General features: G+C 37.4%; 1 protein-coding gene across 1 annotated transcript; it reads left to right on the forward strand.

Annotated features, from left to right (window-relative positions):
- The first annotated feature begins 18,686 nt into the window (after positions 1-18,686).
- On the forward strand, positions 18,687-22,189 carry LOC131074276 (protein DETOXIFICATION 54). Its single transcript, XM_058010859.2, has 2 exons — positions 18,687-19,115; positions 20,730-22,189. Exons 1-2 carry the CDS (start codon positions 19,029-19,031, stop codon positions 22,122-22,124), a joined length of 1,482 nt encoding a protein of 493 aa, XP_057866842.1. The 5' UTR covers positions 18,687-19,028; the 3' UTR covers positions 22,125-22,189.
- Positions 22,190-23,893: the final 1,704 nt, after the last annotated feature.

Here is a 23,893-nt window from a genome sequence, read left to right on the forward strand (position 1 = left end):
AAATATAAGAAATAAAATAAACAATGATAAATTCTATGAATGTTAGCACTAAGGTCTACTTAAGCAAAGAAAACTAACTACTATGTGTAAAATCAATTAAAGGGAAGATGAAATCCGATAAGTGCCAACAACACAAATGAATTCTATACAAAGTGTTGGTATTTTGGTTATGTTGATATGGTTTTTTCATTGATGTCAACACCTATTAACACTTATCAACTCTGACACTTGAAGAATCAGCAATGTTCACTGGCAAGCAAGTGACTTATGCACAGTCACCGGTATCTGGTACACTGGTAGGATATAATGTTCACCGGCACTTGGAATGATATGGAAACCACCTGGTTATGTCGAAGACATCATTTGGACACTTTGTCTTAGAGATTTGTTCATTGGTATATTCATGTTTGCATATTTGCTATTACCGGCAAATAGGTCTAGGATAAGCACCAATGGGCTTATCTATTCCAGATCAGCACGGAACGCTTTGGAGATGATTTATTATTGTTGTAAATGCATCAAACCGACATGTTGAATCAGTTATTACATCGGTTATTGATTTACTTGTAAAATGTTTTATTCTAATATCTAGTAGAGCCGACCTACTAAAATTGGTCTTAGGTTATGGTATAAATGTAAGATCTTATTTATAAGATCAAGTGTGGAATGCAAAGGAAGAAATAATTTGGTATATGCGAAAATAAGTAGAGCTTTACACACAGTTATCATTTGAAGGTTGAAGGAGGATTTTTGTGAAGACAATCAGAACTACATCGGTACTGAATCCAGCATAGAAAGATGCTATTTTGAGTAGTACATCTTTATTGGATTTAATCATCCAATTGTAGCCAATGTGACTCCTATTTGTGTTTGAGCAGTGAGCTCTAGGCGCTTGGCCTTTCTGCATGTGCAGACCCCATTTGTATACACATACTATCTACAGTAGTATCATCTAATTGTGAGTAAGATTTCCCACCATGGTTTTTCCCCTTACAGGGTTTCCACATACAAATTTTGGTGTTATGTGTTGTGGATGTTATTGTCTTTCTATTTCATGCATTAATCTTTACCGGTACTGCAATTAACTGATAAATAGTCTACCATCATTAAGTTTGATTTACCGGTATTATGCATTAAGGTTGGTTAAGTTGTTTTTGGTTTGAATTTATCTAACAACTCATTCACCACCCCCTTCTCAGTTGTCTCAGGGACCTAACAATTGGTATCAGAGCTTAGTCCTCTTTTGCAGAAGTTTAACAGCTTGAGGAGATCCAATGTATTCTAACTATTTCAAGAAGGACAGTCCTAAACTTGATGGAGCCAACTATGGAATATGGAAGATCAAGATGGAGACACATCTAAATTGAATTGGAAAGGACATCTAGGATTAATAAGAATGTCTATACCGCTCCTACTCAGAATCAACCTAATCCACCAAACTTGGCTAAAGATGAGGAAAATGATTGCAAAGCAAGAGAAGCACTTTTGAGTGCACTATCAGATCAGCAAATCATGGGATTATTAGATAGGTCTACTGCTAAAGCTATTTGGGATCATTTGGAAACATTGAATGAAGGAGATTCCATAGTCAAAATTGCAAAACTTGAAAGCTTCCAGGTCAGGTATGAAAATCTGAAAATGGAAGAAGATGAAAGGATTTCTGCTTTTGTGGAAAGAGTTAATGAAATTGTTTTGGGTATTAAATGTTGTGGAGGAACCTTAAGTGAAGATGGAATTGATTCAAAAGTTTTAAGAGGATTTCCACCGGCATATAAAATGAAAGTTACTGATATAAATGAGTTGAGAACAATGCCTAATACATCAGTAACTAGGGATACATTGATTGGAAAACTTTTAGCTTTTGAAATTGAGGAATTTGGTCCTTTTGCTACTATAAAGACAGATTTAGCTTTTAAGGCATCAACATCATCGACACCATCATTTGACAAGTCTGATTGGAAAGCCTTTTATGCAAGAGAACTTGAGGAAAGCAGGAGAGAAAATGAAGAACTTGAAGAACTTGAAGCACTATTTGCAAGAAAAATGCCTAAAGGTCCAGTTGGAAGTAAGTATGAAGGTAAAGCACCCTTTAAATGTTTTAACTGTAATAAGATTGGTCATATGGCTTCTAGATGCCCTGATAGACATGCTAGACTAAGAGAAGAAGCTAGAAGAACATACAAGCCTAACCCTGAATACCAGAGATACAGATTTAAGAAGAATAAAGATAAATCTTGTTATCTTGCTAATGAAGGAGTCACTGATGATTCTAATGAGGATCCAACAGACAATGGATGGGTTTTTGTTGATATAACAAAAGATCAACCGACGCCTACTATTCAACTAGTAGAACATGCCTTGGTAGCTAAAATTGAAGTTAAGGATGAATGGATCATTGATTCAGGATGTTCACATCACATGACTGGTGATAAAGGTAAATTCTTGAACTTTCAGGAATATAATGGAGGCCTAGTAAGATTTGGAGATGATAAAGCTTGTTTAATCAAAGGAAAAGGTACAATATCTCTTGATGGTAAGCATAATACTGACAATGTTTACTATGTAGAAGGTTTAAAGCATAATCTTTTGAATGTTGGTCAATTAGTTGAAAAAGGATTTCAATTACAATTTAATAATGGTAAATGCAAAATTATGAACAGAACTGGTTTGGAAATTGCAACCGGTAATCAAACTAGAGGCAACATCTTTCATTTGAATTACAATGAAAAGACATGCTTGATTGCACACATTGATGAAAGTTGGCTATGACATAAGAGACTCTGTCATGTAAATTTTGATTGCATGGTAAAACTTAGTACTACTAAGGCAGTTAGAGATTTACCTAATATTGTTAAGCCTCACAATCCGGTATGTAAGGAATGATAATTTGGAAAATAAGTTAGAGCATCTTTTAAAAGTATTCCAAAAAAATCAAATAATGCTCTTGACTTAATTCATACTGATTTATGTGGTCTAGCTAGAACTAAAAGTTTACAAGGTGATAGATGTTTCATGCTAATCATTGACGATTATTCTAGAATGTGTTGGGTTACTTTTCTCAGAGAAAAATCAAAAGCATTTGGGAAGTTCAAACTATTCAAAGCAATGGTAGAAAATGAAATCGGTAAGAAAATCAAATGTCTGAGATCAGATCAAGGAGGTGAATTTACATCTAAGGAATTTAATGCATTATGTGAAGTGAATGGAATCAAAAGACAATTATCAACACCCTGGACACCACAGCAGAATGGAGTTGTAGAAAGGAAAAACAAAACTATCTTGGATGTTGCTAGAAGTATGTTATCAGAAGCAAATCTTCCACATTTATTTTGGAGAGAGGCAGTAAGCGCAATGATCTATACATTCAACAAGGTTCACATCAAAGGTGAAACCGGTAAGACCCCTCATGAACTATGGTTTGGCATTACTCCTACTCTTAAATATTTTAGAATATTTGGTAGTAAATTCTATATTAGAAGATATGAGTATATTGGCAAATTTGATCCTAGAAGTGATGAATGAATATTTCTTGGTTATTCATCTAAGAGCAAGGCATACAGATGTTTTAACAAGAGATTGCATAAAATTGTTGAGAGTACAAATGTGAAGATTGATGAACTATTTAGAGGAACTTCAAGGTATATAGACTCTGAACTGGCAATAGAAATACTGGAAAATGAACCTACATTGAACCCACAGGTACAAAATGAAGATCCAATTACACCGGTATCATCTGAAAATTCCACTGTAACTGAGGAACAACAACAAATGAAGACACCCCGGTATGTAAGATTGAATCACTCTGAAGATCATATAATTGTAAACAAGTATAAAGGAGTTATGACAAGAGGAAGACTGGCAAATGAAGAGGTATGTCTTATTTCTCAAATTGAACCATCATCAATTAATGAGGCATGTGAAGATAAACATTGGATTAAAGCTATGGAAGAAGAATTAGAACAAATTGAGAAGAATAACACATGGACATTAGTTCCCCGGCCTAAAGACAAAAATGTGATTGGAACTAAATGGGTATTCAGAAACAAACTTAATGAAGATGGTAAGGTAATTATAAATAAAGCAAGACTAGTGTGTAAGGGATATTCTCATAAAGAAGGAATTTATTATAATGAAACCTTTGCACTGGTAGCTAGAATTGAGGTAGACAAATTATTCTTGGCTTTTGTAGCACACAAGAACTACAAAGTATATCAAATGGATATTAAATGTGCATTTCTGAATGGAGATCTTGAAGAAGAAGTTTACATTGAGCAACCTGATGGATTTTCTTTGACAGATAACAAAGATATGGTTTGCAAGTTAAGAAAAGCTTTGTATGGGTTGAAGCAAGCTCCGAGAGCTTGGTATGCAAGATTGGATTTTCTAAAGGTAATGTTGACAGCAACTTATACTATAAAGTGACTAATGATGACATCTTGGTTATAGAAGTTTTTGTTGATGATATATTCTTTGGAGGAGAAGATGGATCATGTAAAGACTTTTCTATTGAAATGCAACAAGAATTTGAAATGTCTATGATTGGAGAAATAAAATTCATTTTAGGATTGCAGATTTCACAGACTGATAAAGGTATATTCTTGAGTCAATCCAAGTACTTGAAGGAGTTACTAAAGAAATTTGGGATGGAGAACTCTAAACTGGTAAGCACACCTATGACTACAAATGACAAATTATCACTAAGGGATGAATCTACACCTGTTAATCCAACTAGGTACAAATCTATGATAGGAGGTTTACTGTATTTAACACAAACCAGACCTGATATTATGAATGTAGTATGTATTGTTTCAAGATTTTAGAGTAATCCTAGAGAAAATCATGAATCAACAGTAAAAAGGATTTTTCGGTACTTACAAGGCACTACAAATCTTAGTTTATGGTATTCTAGAGATGAAAACTTTGAATTATGTGCATACATAGATGCAAATTGGGTAGGAGATGTGGATGATAGAAAAAGCACCATCGGTGGAGCATTTTTTCTTGGAAGCAGATTAATTTCTTTGTTGAGTAAAAAACAAAGTTGCACATCTTTATCAACAATAGAATCAGAATATGTTGCAGCAACAACTAACTGTACACAGGTATTATGGCTTAAGCAAATGTTGAAGGAAATAAAGGTAAAATGCAAGGAACCTATAACTATCTATTGTGATAACACTGCAACAATTGATATATCGAAGAATCCGGTATTACATTCTAAAACCAAACATGTTTCTATCAAACTGAATTTTCTAAAAGAGAATGTTGAAGCAAAAGAAGTAAAATTGTTTTATGTGAATACGAAAGAGCAGATTGCAGATATTTTCACTAAACCTCTACCTAAGGAGACCTTTGAATATCTTAGAGATCATCTTGGGGTCATAACCCCACCAGTAGAGACTTAGATAGTTGATGTTTGTCATCAACCGGTAGAATTAACAGAGAAATCTTTCACTTCAGCTTTGATGAGGAAGCTACTTCTCAGGGGGAGTAGTTGGTATACTGAATTGGTTGGTATTTTGTATTTGAATCTGGTTTTGTATCATATTTGGCATTTGATGTCAAAGGGGGAGAGATATCTATGGAAAAACACATTATCTTTTCAGAGATTATTCATTGGGGGAGAGATTGTTACTTTGAGATTGATTACTCTCTGTATCTAAATTTTGATTTCTGCCTATGATCTTTTTTAGGAGATTGTTGGTTTTTGGGTATTTGGCACTTTTGTTTTGGCACTTTGATGGTTTTTCCATCTTTTGTTGCCATCAATGACAGAGGGGGAGATTGTTGGTATTTTGGTTATGTTGATATGGTTTTATCATTGATGTCAACACCTATTAACACTTATCAACTCTGACACTTTAAAGAATCAGCAATGTTCACTGGCAAGCAAGTGACTTATGCACAGTCACCGGTATTTGGTACACCGACAGGATATAATGTTCACTGACACTTGGAATGATATGGAAAACACCTGGTTATGTCGAAGACATCATTTGGACACTTTGTCTTGGAGATTTGTTCATTGGTATATTCATGTTTAAATATTTGTTGTTACTGGCAAATAGGTCCAGGATAAGCACCGATAGACTTATCTATTCCAAATCAACACGACATGCTTTGGAGATAATTTATTATTGTTGTAAATGCATCAAGCCGACATGTTGAATTGGTTATTGCATTGGTTATTGATTTACTTGTAAAATGTTTTATTGTAATATCCATTAGAGCCGAGCTACTAAAATTGGTCTTAGGTTATGGTATAAATGTAAGATCTTATTTATAAGATCAAGTGTGGAATGCGAAGGAAGAAATAATTAGGTATATGCAAAAATAAGAAGAGCTTTACATGCAGATATCATTTGAAGGTTGAAGGAGGATTTTTGTGAAGACAATCAGAACTACACCAGTACTGAATCTAGCATAGAAAGATGCTATTTTGAGCAGTACATCTTTATTGGATTTAATCATCCAATTGTAGTTAGTGTGACTCCTATTTGTGTTTGAGTAGTAAGCTCTAGGCGCTTGGCCTTTCTGCATGTGCAGACCCCATTTGTATACACATACTATCTACAGTAGTATCATCTGATTGTGGGTAAGGTTTCCCACCATGGTTTTTCCCCTTACAGGGTTTCCACATACAAATATTGGTGTTATGTGTTGTGGATGTTATTGTCTTTCTATTTCATGCATTAATCTTTACCAGTACTGCAATTAACTGATAAATTGTCTACCGACATAAAGTTTGATTTACCGGTATTAAGCATTAAGGTTGGTTAAGTTGTTTTTGGTTTGAATTTATCTGACAACTGATTCACACCCCCGCCCCTCAGTTGTCTCCAAGACCTAACACAAAGTAAATATTATCAAAAAAGATCTAGGAAGAGAAAAGTATCACCTCAATGGAAGATATAAAAATTATATACACCCAATGCAAGATGCAATGTGTAATGTGGTGAAAAATGATGAGGGGAGATCAAGTGGAAATCTTTACTCCCCTCAAAAGAGGGATGAAAGTTTCACAAAGGATTCCCTTCAATTTTTCACACATTACATTTAAATGCGGGGTTGAATTCACTAGATCCAATCCCCAATGGTAAGAGATTGAATACTAAGTGAATTACAGTAAGTTTGGAAAGTAATACAAAAGTAAATTAACCCTATTTTGTAATAGATTAGTTGAATTAAGAAAATTGAGACTAAGTGCAGAAATGACAAAGAAATGATTATATCTTGATATAGAGATGTAGGATGAAGTTGTGCACCTAGAATAGTAGTAGAATATTGAGACAAAGCTTCCCTGCAAATTTGAGCAAAAGTAGCAGGGACCGTTTGCATATTGCACACGGTCCTCTGAAAAAATCTACGTACCAAAAAGGATTTTTTTGTCTCTAAAAATGAAGCCTAAACCTGTAATTACAGTCGCGCGCCTACAACCTACACATAGAAAAGGGAGGAACATGTTATTGGGATTGGGGGATTTTCCTTCTGGTCAAACCCCATTTTGGAATTAACTAAGTGGTTAAAAAATGTTGCAAGTAAATGAAAGGAAATGTTTGAAGTAAATCCACCTCAAGAACGTGATGCAATTGAAAGGTTGATACCTTTGTAGATGAATTTGCTTGAATGGATATGTGAAATAGGATGTCTTGAATATTGATACAAATCTCCTCTTCAATGGTTGAATCCTTGTCTTGAATCCAACACCTAGCCTTGAAAGGAGACTTGAAATGCTCAATGCTTGAATGCTTGCACTTGATTTCTCTTATGATCAAATTCACTTATTTCTGCTTATCGTCGCTTATGCAAATATGAGGGGAAGTGCCCCTTATATACTTTCCAATTAGGGGTATTTAGGTAATTTCTCATCTTAGGCCAACACAGAGAAACTTTTCCCGCTTCACAATTGACAAGCCCAATGCGAAGGGGGGACCAAGGGGGGACCAAAGGGGGCCAAAAATAGGGCTAGGACAAGAGCGCCATGCCCCTATCCTAAGAGGATAGGGGCATCATGCCCCTGCACTGGAAAGGAGATTTGAGAACATAAATGTTTGTATCTACCAATGAAATCAGTCACTTTTTCTTTAACACCTTGTTTACAATGTATTAAATTAGTCAAACTGATTTTAGGGTCTATGTTGTTTTGAAATTGTTGAATAAAAGCATTTTCTAATTGTTGAAAAAAAGTAATAGAATAAGAAGGCAAAGGACATTACCATTGTAAAGCCTTATCTCTTAATGTTCTAGTAAATAATTTGGCAAGGAAACTTTGATCATGAGCAAAGTCAATACACAAAGTTTGAAATGTTTTGACATGTTTTAAAGGATTGCCTTTTCCATTATTGAGTTCCAATTGAGGGACTTCAACATGTTTAGGAGGGACAACTCTAACAATATCAAGAGAAAGTGGGCTTGCAACATCAAATGTGGGCACACTAAACTTGGATTGACTCATTGAAGCAATTTGTTGTTGCAATGAAGATACGGTTTGAGAAATGTTATTAATGGTTCTTTGGTTGAAGAATTAATGTTAGGCATGTTTGATTGAGAAGATGGTGTGATATTATTGAAAGAAAGCATTGATTGAGAATAAGGTGGTGGGACATTATGGTAATTAGGCATAGGTGATGATTGGGTAGAAAAACGGACACCAAAAGGAAGAGTAAAATGATTGAATGAATTTCCCCCTTGTGTCACTTGGATTGGTTGAGAGACAATATGAATGCTCATTGAAGACATAGAAAAAGATGGAGGATTGAATAAAGAAGAAGTATTGCCCCCATGACTAATGGTTGTAGGTATGACATTTTGAGTTGAAGTAGCCATGATGTTTGAAGTGAAAGTAGGAATACTAGCCATAGAAGTGGTCAAATGAATAGAATGGTTGATTTATGTAGGAGGTTGTGAATAACCTAGGTTCTCAGCACAACTCTTTATAGGCATAACATTAGAATAAAAAATGTTAGCAATACCATGCAATACATCGATTCCATTCTTATCACTTTGAATCATGCATTTTAGACCTTGAATTAATGGAAGAGTTTCACTATTATTCTTGGGACATCCATTGTTGGAAATTGTCAAATTGATTGTCCAATTTTGAAAGTTGATCTATGGAAACTCTAGTTAAAGCTTCTTCTTCATCATGGGAATCATCAATTGGGTAGGTAGAGATATTATTAGGATGGGAAGAATTAGCACCTCATTGTAGAAGTCATCCAAATTAGGCTCCATCTCTTCGGGAATTAAACCTTGGGAATCCTTAATTATAATGCTTCATCTAACATGGTTAGTATAGGTAGGACTAATAGTTGTAAAACTCATGCATTAGAGGGAAAATTTTGAAATTTCAATTTGAATTTAGAATTTTGGGAACAAAGTTTACAAAATTGAATAATGCAAAATTCATGAAAATGATGATCATATAATTTGAGCTTTGTGGAAAGAAGAAATGACACAATCTCTAAGAAATATTTATAATTAATAAAAAGAGATTTAAAATTAGGGCCAATGGGATACCACTTAATTTAAAATTTAAAATTGACATAGTTAAGATCTTAAAATTAGGGCAAGTTATAATTAACCACTTAATTTCAAATGTTTCCTTGAAAGTTGCAATGTTGAATTTGGGAAGTGTTTTCGATTTTAGAGGAATCAAAATTCGACAAAATCAACCAATTCTCTGGATTCAAGTAATTAAATACAGTCATAACAATCTCCCAAAATTTCAAGAAAAAAGTCAGGGACCATGTGTAAGTTATGCACAGTCCTCCCAACTTTTAAAAAAAATTTCAGGGATGAAAGCTATGATGATTTGAGAGCTAACCCCAAAAAATTGATATATTTTACGATCTCTAGATAGGTGAAATTAAGGTTTGAATGTCGAAATAGGACCCTATTAGGGTTTTGGAAAAAGATAAGAAATTAGATTGCAATTTTGAAAAAGGTCAAACCTAATGGATAAGGCCACCTTAGATAATATTTAGAAAACTAAAATTGGTTGAAATTGATTGAAATTTGCACAAAATCCAATTAAATTTGAAAATTAGGGTTTTAGGACCTAACCACTAAATTTTTTAATTTTGAATTTTGGGAAAAGGAGGGAAATTGAAATTTTGAATTTTAGGCAAGAAGACAAGTTTGAAAATAGTCACAAATCTGAAAATTAAATGTAAATCCAATTTTTGCACAAGTTCAAGTTGATGTTTGAAAAATAGGGTTTTGACAATTAACCACTTAATTTTGTAAATTTGATTTGCAAATTGAACAAGACAATGAAATAATTGAATTTGACAAGCAATGTAATTTTAAGATCTAAGACAATAGATAACATTTTTTCCAAAATACAAGTTCAATTTCAATTTTAGCAACTAGGGTTTTGAATGAATTAACCACTAAGTCTATGTAAATTGCAAGAAAATTAAAATTGTAAATGAAAAGTATGCAATAATTTTCAATGTAAAGCATGTAAGACGTCGGGTTCACCAAAATGTAATATGGTGAAAAATGATGAGGGGAGATCAAGTGGAAAGCTTTACTCCCCTCAAAAGAGGGATGAAAGTTTCATAATGGATTCCCTTCAATTTTTCACACATTACATTCAAAAGAGGGGTTGAATTCACTAGATACAATCCCCAATGGTAAGAGATTAAATACTAAGTGAATTACAGTAAGTTTGTAAAGTATTAGGAAAGTAAATTAACCCTCTTTTGTAATAGATTAGTTGAATTAAGCAAATTGAGACTAAGTGCAGAAATGACAAAGAAACGATTATATCTTGAGATAGAGATGATGGATGAAGCTGTGCACCTAGAATTAGTAGTAGACTATCGAGAAAAAGCTTCCCTACAAATATGAGAAAACTTTGCAGGGACCATGTGCAAGTTGCACACAGTCCTCCAAAAAATCCACTCATCGAAAAGGGTTTTTTTTACTCTAAAAAATGAAGCCTAAACCTGCAATTACAGTCGTGCACCTACAACCTACACATAGAAAAGAGAGGAAAATGTTGTTGGGATTGGGGGGTTTGCCTTCAAGTCAAACCCTGTTTTGGAATTAACCAAGTGGTTGAAAAATGCTACAAGTAAATGAAATGAAATGTCTGAAGTAAATCCACCTCAAGGAGGGGATGTAATTGAAAGGTTGATACCTTTGTAGATGAATTTCATTGAATGGATGTGTGAAATAGGATGTCTTGAATGTTGATAGAAATATCCTCTTCAATGGTTGAATCCTTGTCTTGAATGCAACACCTAGCCTTGAAAGGAGACTTGAAATGCTCAATGCTTGAATGAATGCTTGAATGCTTGCACTTGATTTCACTTATGATCAACTTCATTTATTTCCTCTTATTTTCTCTTATCGTTGCTTATGCAAATAGGCTAGGAAGTTATCCTTATATACTTGCCAATTAGGGTTATTTAGGTAATTTCTCGTCATAGGTTGACATAGAGAAACTTTTCCTGCTTCACAATTGACAAGCCCAATGCAAGAGGGGACCAAAGGGGGCCCAAAATAGGGATAGGACAAAGGCACCATGCCCTTGTCCTAAGAGGACAGGGGCACCATGCCCTTGTCCTAAGAGGATAGGGGCACCACGCCCATGTCCTACCTTGAGTTAGGACAGGTAGCAGTAAAAGGCAGTGTAGTATGATGAAAAATGCAAGTTATTGATGATATGAGCATGTTTCGAGTCTCCGATCAGGCTTAGGGATTCGTCCACTAATGCATAGACCCAAATGCAGTTGAAAATTGCAAGGGTCATAATTTTATGATGCTACACAATGGAAGATCCTATTGCATGTAGAGGTCCAAATCCTCATAAAGATGTTGAAATATTGTAGTACAATTATCCACATAAAGGGCTTGAACATCAAACAATATTGTTGTATGCTAAATCTTGATAGGTTTTCAATAGAAAATTTTTAAAGCATGAAGAACATGAGAAGAAAATAACTCTATTAATGTAGAAAACCTAAAATTGTCCCTTCCCTAGCCATGCCTAATTTTATTTTAACTTAACCTATTCATTAGATAAATATTTATTATTTAATTAATTAATCCCTTTCCCTATCTCAATACCTATAATTAAATAATACTTATTATTTATTTATTTATTCCACTTTTATCCTATCTCAATATCATTTCTTAATTTAATTAATTCCATAATTCACCTTTTACCTTTAGCCTTGTCCATCTAATCCTAGCGTCCCATATTGTTCACATGGATCATAATCTAAATTTATAGTCTTATGAAAAGTGTCCCACCTTGTCCCCTTCACATCTCTAACTAAACCTTTCCCTCATTCATTGAACCTAGACACCTACCCAAAAGTCAACTCAACTTTATATCCTATCAATTCACCTTAATTAAAACCTCTTAATCCTAGCCATTCATATAAGGATGTTGTCCTATCCTTATCCCAAGCCTTATATCTTTCTTATCATGTGACACTTGTCACATGACTACATCCTTTTATCCTAACCCTAATAAAAAATGGGACCCAAGTCCCACCTTGTCCCCTTCACATCTCTAACTAAACCTTGCCCTCATTCATTGAACCTAGACACCTACCCAAAAGTCAACTCAACTTTATATCCTATCAATTCACCTTAATTAAAACCTCTTATAATCCTAGCCATTCATATAAGGATGTTGTACTATCCTTATCCCAAGCCTTATATCTTTCTTATCATGTGACACTTGTCACATGACTACATCCTTTTAGCCTTACCCTAATAAAAAGTGGGACCCAAGGACCAAAAATGAGCTCCAAATCTCAAAACAAGACACATAAACTGCAAACTGGGTTCTCAAACCCAAAATGGGGTCGTGGGAAAAGAAACGAGCTCCAAGACCTAAAATGGGATGACGACCAAAATCAGGGTTCTAGGACCCAAAAGAGGCACTGAACCAAAAATGAGACCCAAGCAGCAAAAATAGGCTCTAGCACTGAAAATGGGACCCGAGCACCAAAAATAGGCTCTAGCACTGAAAATGGGACCCGAGCACCAAAAAAAAGGTTTTGTCACCCAAGACGGGACCTAGGGACCACAAATAGGTTCTAAGGCCCAAGATGTGTTTGCAAGCCCAAAAACATGTTTCGAGACATAAGGACACAAAATAGTCTACAAGACAAGAAACATGCTTTGATGCCCAAAATAGGGCTTGACAACCAAAATCGAGGTTTTGAAACCCAAAAAGGGGCATTGACCAAAAATGGGATGTTGGAAGGAAAACAAGACTTGAGGACCAAAAATGGGTTCTAAGGCCCAAAATGGGGCAACTAGGCAAGAAACAAGCTTCAAGGCCCAAAATGGGACTTGATGACCAAAATTAGGTTTTTGGAACCCAAAATGGCGCACTAGACCTAAAACAGGACCCAAGGACTAGAAACAAGTTTTGGCACCCAAAATAGGACCTGTGGACCAAAAATGGGTTCCAAGGCCCAAACCGAGGCAACCAAACAAGAAACAAGCTTCGAGGCCCAAAATGCGGCTGGATGACCAAAATCGAGCTTTCAAGACTTGAAATGGGGCATTGGATGAAAAACAATAATCAAGGACTAGAAATGGGTTCCAAGGCTCAAAACAAGACCCCTAGATCGAAAACCTAGTTCTCATACCCAAAATGGGGTTGTGAGACAAGAAGGAGGCTCTAATGCCCAAAGGGACTCGACGACCAAAATTAACATTCTGGACCCAAAAGTGGTACTAGACTAAATACAAGACTTGAGCACCACAAACGGCTACTGACACCCCAAACAAGACTCTAGCACTAAAAATGAGTACTGACACCAAGAATAGGACTTGACGACCAAAAATGGGTTCCAAGGCCCAATATAGGGCAACCGGGTAAAAAATAGGCTTTGAGGTCCTTAAATGAGGCTCAATGACCAAAATCGATCTTTCGGGAGCCAAAAGGAGCACTAGACCAAAATCGGGACTACAGGACCATAAAAGGGTTTTGGCACCTAGAATGGGACTCAAGGACAAAAAGTGGGTTCTAAGGCACAACATGGGACCCACAAACCAAAAAATAGGTTCTCATACCCAAAACGGTGTTGCGGGATAAGAAATGAGCTCTGAGGCCAAAAACAGGACTCAGTGACTGAAATCAAGGTTCCAAGACCCAAAAGGGGCACAACACCAGAAATGGGACCCAAGCACCAAAAACATGTTTTTCCACCCAAAACAGGACTCAGGACCCTAAATGTGTTCTGAGGCCCATGATGGGTCTGCAAGATGAAAATTGTGTTCCAAGATGTAAGGACCAAAAGAGTGTTTGTAGGACAAGAAACAGATTCTGATGCCCAAAAAGGGGGTTTTGGGACCCAAAAAGGGGCACAAACCAAAAGTGGGATGCGAGACAAAAAACAAGACCCAAGGACCAAAAATGGGTTCTAGCACCTCAAACGGGATCTGTAGACCAAAAATGGGTTCTAAGGCCCAAAACAAGACCTGCAAACCAAACACTTGTTTCTCAGACCCAAAATGGGGCCACACGACATGACGCGGGCTTTAAGGCCCAAAATGGGGCTTGGTGACCAAAATCAAGGTTCTGGGATCCCAAAAAGAGCATTGGACCAAAAATAGGACTTCCCGGGAGGTCACCCATCCCAATGCTACTCTAGCCCAAGCACACTTCGAGACTAAGGAGTGTTGGCCATGGGGAGAGGCTTAATTTGGGTTCCTTGTGATATTTTAGCATGAACCTACCAATGCATGGGAATCAGACAAATAACTTATATAGGGGGTATGGTGCTCTCATAGGGGTCACACCGAGAACTTGGTGCATACTCAGTGCACACCAGCACTTGGTGCACAACTTGAATCGATGTACACCTGGGCGAGGTGTGCCCCCAGCCCGAGTGTGCACTAGATGCACACCCAATTTATTGTTGCACATGAGATAAGTAGGCACCCGGTGTGCATCCAGGCTGGGTGCATGCACTTGGCCTAGGTGTACACTCGTGTGTACACACCTTGGCCTGGGTGTGCACCTAGGTGTGTGAGCTTGGCTCAGGTGTGTAGCGAGCACACACCTGGCCAAGGTGTGCACTGGGCATGCACTTGGCCTAGGTGCACACCCAAGTTGAGTGTGCACCTAGCCTAGGTGTGCGCCTAGGTCAGGTGTACACCTAATCTTTCAATTTAAGTCATTCATTTAACCTCTTAATCACAACCCTTGATTTTTTCCCTTAAGATGTCTATATTATGAGGGCTTCAATCAATCCATATCATCTACTTGCATGCTATCAAACTTATGCTACTATTTTGATCATCTAATTTCTATCATAATGAAGTTATGTTGGTTTATTGAGCAATCCACATATAAAAAAAAAATCAAATAGAACTATGGTGCATTCTATTACAAGCTCAATCAAGGAGAATGGAGGTAGTTGAGATATACATTTGACTTATTTTCATTTCTTATGATGTTTTTCTTTAATATATTTTCTCCCCTCTTCAATTATAAAATGCAACTTAGAGGGAAACAATGGATGGCTAAGGACCTTAGGAATAATTTGGGCACAAAATAGAGGTGTTACAAAAATTGGAACTTGCAAAGGAGGTGGAAAATACATTAAAAAAATGATCACTAGATAACTATTAGTCTTGAGACTCTAGCACATCATGCTTGCATTCAAGCAATTTAGTTCTTGAATCCTTCAAAGACTTTTGAAGAGCAAGGAAAAGAAGACACTTGAATTGTACAAAAGTAAAACACAAGAGACAAAACACAAGCACAAGATTAACTATGGGTGGCAAAAGGCTAGGAAAAAGGCTAAAATGATCCTAAAGATGTGCTAAGGCGATGGACACCAAAGTGATCATAAAACATAACATGAAATTATGAGGGTATGCAATTTTCTATGTTACACCTACCCAAATTTGAGGCACAAATACTTTATAGAGGGAGACCTATGAAGAAGAACGCCTAGAGCAATTGTAACACATACTTTATAGATTTGTTTGTCTTCTAAGACACATCATAAATATAACACAAGTTGTGTAAATGTTGAACTATATACAATATATTTTTTTAAATGATCACTTGCACATATTTTGAACACAAACATTGGACAAGCAAACCTACAAAGAAGAATGTCTAGAACATTTTTTTGATGAATAGTAGCTATTTCCATTAATATAGATTAAAGTACACTATTCACAAAAAAGGAAGGGGGATACAAGATCACCCCTCAGGATCCAAACAAGCAAAAGCCTAAAGAGTCTAGAAAGAATGAGCAAAGCCCAGAGACAAAATAATAGAATCAATAATAAAAGTCGCTAAGTAGATTCCTTTCGATTTGGTCTACTATTACTAAACCCAAGCTTGCCCATTTTGCTTGGTGTATTCTTTCCAAGGCTTTCCTCTGGGCACTTGTTTGAGACACTTTGGTATTCCTGACTTGCGTCACACTTTTTGTGGGCAACCTAAATCTTTCATACTCCTTTTTTGGTTCTGTAGACATGCTCAAGCCTTCTGTCTAGTTGGATTCATGATTTTTCTAGGCCTTTCAGACTTGAGCCTTTTTTTTTGGCATATGGGCTCTTCTGTAGGATCCTCATGGCATTAAATTCTCTCAAATTTGACATGCTTTTAGATTCTTTTTTCTCTTTGGAAATACATAAATATTATTTTCTCATAGCTCTTGTTAAAGTTTGTAATAATGTGTTGCTCCAAATTCAACTACAAGTTGGAGGTGGCCCACCTTCAGGAGCTTTTGGAGCATTGGGTAATGCTCTTTGTATGGTTGCCAAAGTGCCTCCTAACACCTCAGATTCCCGAGACCAGTCATTGACGTGGCTGAAGCTCCTCGTCATTCTCAAACCCTACAGTCACAAGCCTATCACCACTCTAGTGGCGACCATGAATTTACCTCCGACTAGGGTTGGGGTGGCATGGTTCCGCTCGTTGGAGGTGTCCAATGTGTGGCCTAGTTCTTCCCAAACATTTATGCACCTTGAGTTGGCTATTTCTCTACCTCGTAGAGATGAAGACAATGTCTAAAACATTTGAAAATACATTATTTATAAAATCTTCTCTATCTTATAAATAACAATTGAAGAACCACATTACATGCAATTCTTCTACTTCTATATGCCATCCACTTGTATTTATAAATGTACTCACCATTCACTCCAAAATTCTTCATTCCACCCACCTAAATGCACACAACTTCCATGTCATAAAAAAAAAAAAGTTGAAAAATCAAAGCAAGTGCAGCTATATAATATGCCAAGAATATTGAACATGCAATTTAATTTTTAACTTTCTTTCTAATTCCCAGTTCACACACAAAATTATTTTTTCAACCAATAAAAAACTAGTCACTGCTTTTTCAAATACAAACAAATTTAATTTTTAGCTTTCTTCCTAATTCCTAGTTCACACAAAATTATTTTTTCAACCAATAAAAAAACTAGTCAATATTTTTTCAAATACAAACAAATTTTTGAAAAGTGTAGAAACTTAATTTTTCCATGAACTCAACTTTTAAGACTACCCAATAGAAAAAATGATCCCACGAGAACGTAAGCCCCGCTATTGGGACTACAAACCCTTAGGAAAAATTCCTCAAATATAACCGCTTCCCGAAGTAGAAAATCAGATTTGTTTGCAAATTAAGTGACAATATATTTTTAACAGTAGAATATCTTTAAAAACTATAAAATGTACCGTACAAATATTTTAGCTTGGAAGGAAACATTTCTGTTTTATTTCGGAATCCCCAAAGGGACCACATGGCTATAGTAAGTTACAAATATTGGTACAATGTATATGTCAGCCAAGTAAAGCCAAATGAACAGTCTGTAAGGAGGAGACCGTGCAGAGATACTAAATTATGGCTGACAACCAAAGTGAGTGGTAAACAGTTCAGATAGGGATGGAACGGCGCAGAGTTTCCACAAGTTTGGGAATGAATCGACACCGTTGGTACAACAGCCTTGTTTTTACAAGGCTAGACAAATCGCTAAATATTAAAAAAGTGAAGTACATTGAGAAAGTTGGAATACGGGCCTAAACACACGTAACGAAGGGTTTTTGTAGGATCCAAGCCACGCGTGTTATTGACAATCGGTTGGTCATCGATTTCCGGGCTTTTCGGTCATAATACAACAATCATGAGATCCGGAGGAGCCGTGCCTGGCAAACTTTATATATAACTTACCCGTGCCACGTGGACGCCTATAAATTCTCCGCTGGCGGCGGCCACTACATAGCTTAGTTAAAAATTCGGCAAAGATAATAAAGTTTGATGACCGTATGACCGTAAAAGCATATTTGGGCATTTTCGTTATCAGAATTGTATTTTTCTGGATTTAATTCGCAACTCTCTTTTTTTGACATAATCACACGTAATGTAACTGTGTAAAAATAAGGTGTGTATTTTAAAATCACAGAAACTTTGGTTGACAGGCGGGGTCACCGTCAAAGTTAATATCCGAAGTTTCGGGGCATCACGATCCACCGTCTGCGGGACCCGCGGAGAAACGCGCGGCGGTCACATGAGAAAGCGGAGGCTCCATTGACTGTATTTCCCTCCTTCACATTGGATGGTCGTATCGGTGGGGCGGTTAAATAAAATTCAACTCTATCGCCACGCAAAAGTTTGACAGAAGTGATGTTTAGTCTCGTTTTACCGCGGAATGTGTTTCTAAGAGGGTTTTTTTTAAAACCGTTCTGTCGTGCTTTCTACAGCACTCGACGAAAACAGGGGTTTTACGCGTGATTAACACTTGATCTTTTTTCCGTAGATAATCGTAGTCAGCACCGAGCAGTGGCACTACTCATGGGCTCTAACTTCTTCTTCCTTGTCATAATAACGATATAATAATGGTCGTCTACTGGCCTATTTGTCTGTGCACACAGGCCTGGTGGGGCTGCTTTTTTTCCTCTATATAAGCTGGGGCACCGCAGAGTAGCAGAAGTCGTTCACTAAAGCAGAGCAGACAAGTTCAGAAAAAGGGAGCGTGTGTATTATATATATTTATGTAACAAGTTAATTAATCGAAGAGCTATGGAGACGGAGAATCCTCAAAAGATGAACAACAAGATGGTTGGCGAAACAGACGAGGAGTTGCGCAGATTTCCTACTCTGTCACAAGTATGCGACGGTGGAATTGTTTTTCTTTACAGAAATTGGAGTTTATCCTCAGTCATATTTTAGATTTGATATTTTCTTTACTAGGATCAGATCCAATGTCTGCGCGCCCTGCCATACCACTCAATCCCATTTTTTAAATGACCCATTTCTTGGTTCTAAATCAATGTCTCTTTTTTCTACCTATATATGTTTTCCAACAACCAATGGCCCATTTCTCATGATTCTCTCCTAAATGTTTTGGACAAGTGAGACTCTACCTTAGACTTCTCGTCAACATGGTAAAACTGCATGGTGGGACTGCTGTGAGAGTCAAGTTAACCAGCGAGGACCACTGTAACCACTGCCAAAAATATTGATTTCCACAATCTATAATAGCTCTTCTTACTGTTTATGTTTGTTTATATTAACATTTCAGATTCTATGATCCATCATGAAATAGAAAAATCGTTCCTTCCCTTAGAAAAATCAGTCCTTCCCTTCTAATTTTCCAAAAGCCTCTTTAAGTTATAGCTTCAACTGCCTCCCCTGCAGCGTCTGGATACCTTTTCTCAAGCCACATTTCATTTTTAGCCTATGTATGCATACTGTCCTCTCAAGCGAAACTTATTTGGTTGAACTCTTTGTTTCGCTGGGATACCATCATTCCCAAGACACATTGTTTCGTTTAGACCCTGTGGGTCTCTGTATACTGTTTCATACCGTCATTTCAAGAACAACTTGTTTGCTTCCGCTATCAACTTTGGCTTTTGGAGAATATGTTTGCATACCATATAGTTTTTTTTCACCGCACTTGATTTCTTAGAGTTTTAATGAGTGCTATTTCTATATTCAATTGTTTGAAATTGTTTTACATCACCGTTTAGATCACACTGAGTGATCTACCATCAGAGTCCCACCCCAACTCTGATGATGCGATTTCTCTACTGATACAACTGATAAGGCCCAAGTCCTTGCAAACCGCGCTTAGCTTAATTAATCTCTTAGCCTATTACTATGGAAGCTCGAATACAACCGCTTACAGAGCTGGTTTAGCCTGGTTTTGACCCAGTATCGCGTATCTATCTCATGCAGCACATGTTCGTTTAGACTCCTAGTTTGATTCTAACACAATGTTTTAATATTGATATCTTCAACGATGCTTGTTTTCTTAGACATTTTTCTTGACTGCTAGATTGGCTTTGTTATTTTTAACCTGTATCTGACTTTTAGGCTAACCCTGATTCAATGTTTGTTTTCTTCAACTTTGGCTGTCTTCAAATTTCTATTTTGACTCACTTGACTCTTAACGAAATATCTTAATCTTCCAAACCCGCACATGTTTGTTCATTTCAAACACCATGTTATTTTCCCTGGATTATAGGTTCCTTCCTAACTAATATTGAATTTTGCGCTATACAACTAAACTAGCTACATCTTAACCGTATTCAAACATCAACATTCTAGAATGCTCTGGACTACTACCCCTCTCTAACAGCATTTCATGAATAGATGGCATTTCATGAATAGATGACATACATTACATTGTAGCGAAAGTCCATTTGATGTTCAAAGTTACATGTAGATCAATGTCTAGTCTTTGTCTCTGAATCTAAACTGGCGTTCATCTGCCCGCAGGCGGTGCAGGAGCTGAAGGAGTTATGTGGGATCGGGCTACCCATGACGGCGATGAACTTGCTGGTGTACACACGGGCAATGGTGTCGGTCTTCTGCATGGGGAGGCTAGGGAGCCTAGAGCTGGCGGGCGGGGCATTGGCGATCGGGTTCACAAACATAACGGGCTACTCTGTCCTCTACGGGCTGGCGACGGGCATGGACCCGGTGTGCGGGCAGGCGTTTGGATCAAAGAACTGGGCCCTGATCGGACTGTGTCTGCAGCGGACGATCCTGATGCTGCTATCGGCCTGCATTCCCATCGCACTGCTCTGGTTAAATCTGCAGCGGATAATGCTGCGGCTGGGGCAGGACCCGGCTATAACAGAGGTTGCCGGGGTTTACTGCTTTTATGCTTTGCCCGATCTTTTAGCCAACAGTCTCCTGCAGCCACTGCGCGTTTACATGCGCTCACAGGGGATCACCACACCCATGATGTGGTGCTCTTTACTCGCAGTCCTCATCCACGTGCCGCTCACCCTGTTACTCGTCTTCGTATTCCGCTTCGGCGTACAAGGCGTCGCCATTGCCACTTGGTGTACCAATTTCAACATGCTGTTCCTGCTCGTCGCTTACTTGGCATACACAGGGGTCTGCAAGAACACGTGGGTGGGGTGGTCCGTGGAGTGCCTGAAGCAGTGGTGGCCGCTGCTTCACCTCGCTCTTCCCAGCTGTTTTGCCGTATGCCTCGAATGGTGGTGGTACGAGATAATGACGCTCCTAGCAGGCTACCTGCCTTCCCCCCAGGTGACTGTGGCCACTGCTGCGATCGTGATCCAGACTACGTCATTGCTCTACTCGTTTCCCATGGCTCTGGGGTCCTCTGTTTCTACGCGTGTGGGAAACGAGCTCGGAGCTAGCCGCCCTGCGCGTGCACGGAACGCGACCATTGTAGCCCTGGGATGCGCGGTCTTGGTGGCCGTCATGAGTCTGACGTGGACAACTATCTTACGCAACCTATGGGGCCGCGTGTTTACCCAAGACCAAGGGGTGTTGTCGTTGACTGCCGCGGTTCTACCAATCATAGGCCTCTGCGAGCTGGGGAACTGTCCCCAGACTACCGGATGTGGGGTCCTACGTGGCAGTGCGAGGCCAGCTGTTGGCGCCAGAATCAACCTCGGATCGTTTTACTTCGTGGGGACGCCTGTGGCCTTGTTCTTGGCGTTCAAATTGAAGCAGGGCTTCGTGGGCCTCATTTATGGCCTCGTTGCTGCCCAGCTGGCTTGTGCTTTGTCAATTATAGTTGTCATCTTGAGGACTGATTGGGAATTTGAGGCCAACAGGGCTAAGCAGATTAGCGGATCTGATGTTGCTGAGAAATTTGATGAAGAGCTAGGACTTTTAACAGAAAAAATGTAAACATAAAAAAAAATCCATTTAAATAGAATGTGTTGTAAAGAGATAATTAGACACAAGATTATCAGCATGCGGTGTCATTTTTTTTGGTTTCTATGTAAATGAGATTAATTTATACGGTAGATTATTTTCACTAATAAATGTTAGGAGTGTTTGTTTTTTTCTCAAAATCAAATGTGGACATTTCAAAATTTTCTCAATTTTATAAAGCAGCTTACTTGTCAAGTCCCTTATGTAAAAATTTCGTTTCAAGTCCATATGGTCAAATATGATGCCACATCAGCATGCATCTTTGTGAAGGCAACGTCTATCCAGCACCCAGATTTTACCATTGACCATGTTTAATAATTAATTGAAAAACAAAATCTTGTTATATTTTATTTTTTAATGAATTAAAAACATGGTACACAGTCTAGGTGTTGCGTAGACAGGGATCTTTGTGAAGGTGTCCAAAACGGTCCCAAATTGTGATAAGACCCATAGGTGTGCACTACGTCATGTTTACTTATGCATTGATGTGGCATCACATGATTGGTTATTTTTTGAATTTTAGAGGTACCTTTTTGGGGATAAGCATTAACATGACATTTTTAGTGCACCATTATTGGTCCCATTTTGTCCAAGTACCATAGCATGTGTGGGTAGCCCTATCACCTACTGGGCCCTCTACCCTAATGCATCAATCACTATTGTCGTAGTTAATAGGGTATATGGCGAGTGACCGTTGACCTTAAATGACACTCAATCACATAAGCATTAGAATAGTACCTATGGTCAGAGAGGTCTTAACAAATAAGCACTAGAGAGGATCAAATGAATTGCCTTAGCATTGCCTTGTTAGGTTCCTAGCATGATAGAAAATGCATATTGTCTTGCTATGAAATCTATGGTTATTGGCCATCAAGTAGTTTGGGTAATGGGCTCTTAACCTTCTCATTACAAGCATTTTTTTGTCATTTCCTTCTTAGGTAACTTAGGTAGGGTTATAACTTTCATAAAAAACATGAATAAGTACTCAACCCATGTAGAAGTTGATGATAAACAATAGGAGTCAAGAATCATCTGCAAACAAAACACCTATTACACAAAATGGATCAAGCAAAGATAATATGTTCTATAACAACCAAAGAATTCTATATTATTATTGCACAAGGAATTGGAGATACAATAAGAGAGATATAATATTGGAGGTACAATTACAATGAATGAATGGATCCTTATAAAGGATAAATGAATCATTAGGTACAAACCCTGATGCTAAAATAGGAGAACTAAAACAATGCAAAATAGGAGCTAAATTAAGCTCAACTACATCTAGAACTAAAACTAGAAAAACAAACTCTAGATAATAAAAAAATACCTAAGTTTAGCTTAAGTGAAAAAGGAATTAAAAGACCTAATTAATAAATAATTAGATAATTATCCTAAATTTGTACTCCCACCCCCCCTTAAGATTAATTTAGGGGTAAGCTAAAGAGCTAATAGCTAATGATGAATGCAAAATGCATGCATGAATGAGTCTCGACAACGAGGCCTGATCAGGTACTCATGTACAAACCAATGCAAAGCAATGCAACTCACACTAATGAGGTCACTCTAAATAGAGAAAATGAGAAAAACCAAATGGAAAAAAAACCCTCTCCAAAAATGAAAGATGCAATGAAAAAGAAAATGGTACTACATGTGACTGGGATGAAGGACTCCAAGTGTCCCCCCAAATACAAAATTGGTCACTGTTGACTCTTAATTTTACCTTAAACTTGAACAACCTT

The sequence above is a fragment of the Cryptomeria japonica genome, chromosome 7 (assembly GCF_030272615.1).
Source record: "Cryptomeria japonica chromosome 7, Sugi_1.0, whole genome shotgun sequence".
Taxonomy (NCBI): domain Eukaryota; kingdom Viridiplantae; phylum Streptophyta; class Pinopsida; order Cupressales; family Cupressaceae; genus Cryptomeria; species Cryptomeria japonica.